The 4,758-nt window shown below is 32.5% G+C and overlaps 1 protein-coding gene across 1 annotated transcript in view; it reads right to left on the bottom strand.

Moving 5' to 3' along the window:
* Window positions 1-401: 401 nt before the first annotated feature.
* LOC106468993 (GTP-binding protein Rhes-like) overlaps window positions 402-4,758 on the bottom strand; it is a 9,830-nt gene continuing 5,473 nt past the window's right edge. The window contains exon 2 of the mRNA XM_022397386.1: window positions 402-3,051. Coding sequence (XP_022253094.1) covers window positions 2,291-2,974 — 684 coding nt within the window. The 5' untranslated portion in view covers window positions 2,975-3,051 and the 3' untranslated portion in view covers window positions 402-2,290. The remainder of the gene's footprint in view (window positions 3,052-4,758) is intronic.

Raw genomic sequence — 4,758 nt, 5'->3', positions numbered from 1 at the left:
ACTACCCACTATGCTTTGTAAGATATACTAGGGTAATTACACACTTTATTTTATTGGCCTCTGTTACACATATTTCGTAAACAATGAGGGGGCCATAACCACCTAATATTTTTTTATATTTTATGTTCTAACGTAAACACACAAATCGATCATATGTTGAAGAGAAAATCAAAAACATTTTAAATCGAACAATGTGTTTGAGTTAATTATTGAAAAAGTTTATGGATTGGAATCAATATGTTCATTTTAGAATCAAAAGTGGTATGAGGTGGACTGTACTTTTGATGGTCTTGATGAAGATGTAACATGGTTTGTAGGAAAGTGTTACAAAGAAAGGATGTTTTTTAATTCCATCCTTAAGACAAAACACACTAGTAATACATAGTAATTTACGAGCATAATTTCAGCTTTATTTAATACACAAAGTACAAGTACAGTACAGTCAACAAAATAAACTTTTACGATTTTTACTTGTACACAAAATATCGCAGGGAAGGTTATCCCACCAGTTTGTTTTCTTCAAGTGTTTATTCTGTGGTGTTACAATTTAATTCTTTTAGAATTTACATTAAATGTAATTGTGTTTGAAACTAAAATACTAATGTTTTATCATAATGTAAAGAAGAAACAAAAAAAAACATACATTAAATGTTCAAATAGCAGAACAAAAGATATCATTAAATGGAAAGAAAAATATACATTAAGAATACCTTTAAAAGAAGAGATGCGCGATTTTTCAGATATGTTCAGGTTTCAGTTATAAATTATTATTAAGACAGGTGTATCGAAGAACAATTGTGCAATTTTAAACATTGCATCTACAAGTCAGACTAAAACTGTGTACACTTAAGTAACTTAAGGTTGGGACTTTATTCTACAAGTTGGGACTTTATTCTGAAATGTTACAAAACAAATTTATTTCCCAACATTTCAAAAATTACAATTATAAATCATTCGAACTAAAAGTAGGCCTTTAGTTACCGAGAGTCTTTAGATGAAACATCTTAAAAGCACGAAAAGAGAATTAATTACTTTACCAAGTAACCAAAAAGTAAGCTTATATCAAGTATCCAAAAATCAATCTAAACATAAGTTTATTCAAGCAATCTTAAAATAAGCTTTAATCAAGCAACTAAAAAGTAAGATTATATCACGTATCTAAAAAGTAAGCTTATATCAAACAATGTAAAAGCAAGCTTATATCAAGTAATCTAAAAAGTTTTTATCAAGTAATTTAAAAGTAATCTTATCTCTAGTAAACAAAAAGTAAGCTTTTATCAAGCAACCAAAAATAAGCTTTCATGAAGGGACCAAAACCAAAAAGTAAACTTATACCAAACAATCTAAATGTAGCTTATATCAAGCGATCTAAAAGTAATCTTATATGTAGGAACAAAAAAGTAACATTATATCAAGCAACCTAAAAATGAGCTTATATCAAGGAAGCTAAAAATGAGCTTATGTTAGGCAGTCTGGAAGCTTATATCAAACAAATTAAAACTAAGCTTAGATCCAGAGAGATGTTGTATTAGGCAGTCTAAAAAAACAAGCTCCTATAGAGTCAAATTTCTTTACGTTCCCTAGGCTTTTATTGCATTACTTCCAGTAAAGTCTATCATATAAGTTACTATAATTATCATATTAAAAAACTTCATTGTTTCAAAATTGGTTTTAAGTGTTTTCCTATTACACATACTAGTAAATAGGTGTAGTCAATGGGCAAAGTACTGAAGACGATAGCATATGTACATCACGAAGAATAGACAGTCAACTGGCCACAACTAGAAACTCCAATAAACATAGACCCTCACAATCCCATATCACGTTTTTCATGTAGAATCACGAAACAACTTATCATATGTTGAAAGACCATTGAACATATTTCCCAGGTATATATTTATTCATGAAGAAAACAGTTGTTAATCAATTACAACTTAAGAAGCCCGTTATATATAAACCGCCCTCTCTGCATAACAAGCGATGATAAAATTGTACTCGTGATTTATAAATGCATCCTAGTCTCAAATATGAACGAGCAATTAAGTAATTGTGATTACATTAAAAATTTTCATCCAGATGCTGTTGTCACAAAACAATGTTGTACCAGTTTAATATAATTAAATCAAAATGTTTGGAATCACGTGTATGCGTATTCTACCTAATATGCATTGAGGATTTTAAACGAGACAATGGATTCTTGCAGGAATGACTTAAATACTGGAATTTTTTGCAAGGAAAAATACAAAACAGTGAACGGGAATGTACTACCTACTGCCGTTTAAGTGTGAATTCAAGAAACAGCGCAACTGTGTCGTTTCAGAAGAATCTTTTCCTTGATCTTTGGCGTAGAAGAGAATACTGGGAGTGAACGGCGTCGTTTCTTTAAAGCTGGGCTCAAATCGTATGGTATCTTAGCTTGAACAAGGAGTTCCTTGAAGACTTGAACAACGTTTAAATTATCTTTGGCTGAACACTCCACAAAACCATTTTCCCAGTCTATACACGTGACGGTTTCGGCAACTTCTCGTCTGACCTGACGTTTCTGCTGAAGATCATTTTTGTTCCCAACCACAACAATTGGAATCCCTGCTGGCCGGATTTCCAAAACAAAATCATGCAGTCGACGTACTTCTTCAAAGGACTCGCTATCGTCGATGGAGTACACCAGAAGTACAGCGTCACCAGTCTGAATAGCCAATCTTTTCATGACTGGAAACTCACAGCTTCCACTTGTATCAAGGAGATCCAGAGTTAGAGAACAACCACCAACGCTGAACTCACCACGGTGTAGTTCTTCTACTGTGGCGCTGTAGTCAACAGGAAAGACTTCATAGAGGAATTGCCGAATAATTGCAGTCTTGCCAACTTTTGTGGCACCCATGACAACAACACGGTAATAATCTTTTGGTCGTTGTTCGCTGCTTTCAGCAATGTTGCTAATAGAAAGAGGTGTGGTTGTGTGAGAATTCGGCATGTTTCACACTATGAAAGAAGACGTACGTGCTACTTATTATAGAAATATCGGCGGCTGGACAGAGCACTGTGTCCCTTCTGGAAAAAAAAAGTGAAAATATTTAGTAATATAAACACCTTGTACCAGTTAATCCACCGATCTTGAAAAGTACACATTTCTGACTAAAATACTTAGCTATGTAACTTTATGTTAAAATATCACAAGTCGACGTTTACCAGTTACCATAAAATTATTTTCATTCTACTGAACGAAGAACGTGAATTGTGATAGTGCTTAATAGTTACCATGTAGAAGACACTTTAATACGTTACTGTCCGAAATCTGTGAAATGACAAGAAGAAGAACACACGGACTGAATGATATTTTGCCATGATGTCTTTCGTTAAAACCAAAAACTAAAAACCATGTATATAACCGAACAGGAACAGCTCGCATGATTATTTTTAACATCTGATACAAACATCATCCTTCCACAAAACAACATTATGCATGTTTTCGTTTACATGCCATGTCACGTACAAGTAAATATTTCCTTATCCACAGATAGTATATCAATAATCCAATCTGTATTGCTTCGAAAATATACCGGATGCTAGAATGATAACACAGAATCGCGCATATTCTATTTAGTGTTGAATAATACCTTGATCTACTATTCTCAGCGTTGTTACTTATTACAATTTACTCCTGACGAGGCAGAATATTACGTAACGTATTATAATTTGGAATAGCCTGAAACTGAGTTAAATGATAATTTAGACTTAGGAATTAAATAAATGTCGATATATATCCAATTTATGAAACTTGCCAACAAAATTGATACATACAGCTTTTTTAATATAAATATAGTTTAATATACAAACAATAACACAATTTATAATAACGGTTATTACAAATAATGATCTATGTACAAAAGTTTTACAAACTTACAAACAATACTTAGTCCTCTATCTGGTCTGGAACTTCCTTGATTTCTTATCGAGGGTACACGATGAGCGAATTAATTTTCAGTAGTTGTAGATACAATTCACTTAACAGAGAGCCAGCTAGATCTGAATTCTTCGGTATTTGCCGGTCACACGCCGAGTTGTCCACCACTGAAGTTATATTATGTTTTAGTAAAAGTATTAAAGTCCGATGTGAATTCTGAAACCGCTGAAGTTAAATGGTTTGTTACGTTAATCTCTCGTGGTTGACAGTTTATGTAATAAGCGTCTTATGGTTGATCAGATATATTCTTGGTTCAGGAAATATTTTAAATACAATCTTTTATTGGTATACAGGAAATATAAGTAAACTAACGCTCTATTTTTCCAGTTTCAGACTGAGATGGTAAAATAACTCAATATTCCCTCATTCACAGAAGTATACGAATTTCAAAAACGTAAAAGAAATATGAAAAACCCGTTTTTGGGAACCTGTTCAAGTGATTCATTTTCTCAGACACTTCTTAATAATAAGGCATTTTAATGCTATATCTCCTGCCTCGCGGTATAATATAGGAAACTCTTTTATTCTGATATACAATTCATATAAAAGTCCAATACATATTCGTGGATATAAATAAGTTAACCCAATTTTATCTGGTTTTCGCAGCTATGTAGCAACGTAATCTCTGTTGATTCGCACGCACCATATGGACCCAGTACCTTCTGATTCACAAACATATATATCAACTCATTTGTTCTGGTTTGTGACGGATTTATTATTATTTATTTATCTTAATATCAACGTTTGCTTCGATTAAGTTTATATTTAGAAACATTCATAGCTTATAGTGTTAA

Source organism: Limulus polyphemus, unplaced genomic scaffold (genome assembly GCF_000517525.1).
Source record: "Limulus polyphemus unplaced genomic scaffold, Limulus_polyphemus-2.1.2 Scaffold3251, whole genome shotgun sequence".
Taxonomy (NCBI): domain Eukaryota; kingdom Metazoa; phylum Arthropoda; class Merostomata; order Xiphosura; family Limulidae; genus Limulus; species Limulus polyphemus.
This window is presented reverse-complemented; position numbering and strand designations above follow the sequence as displayed.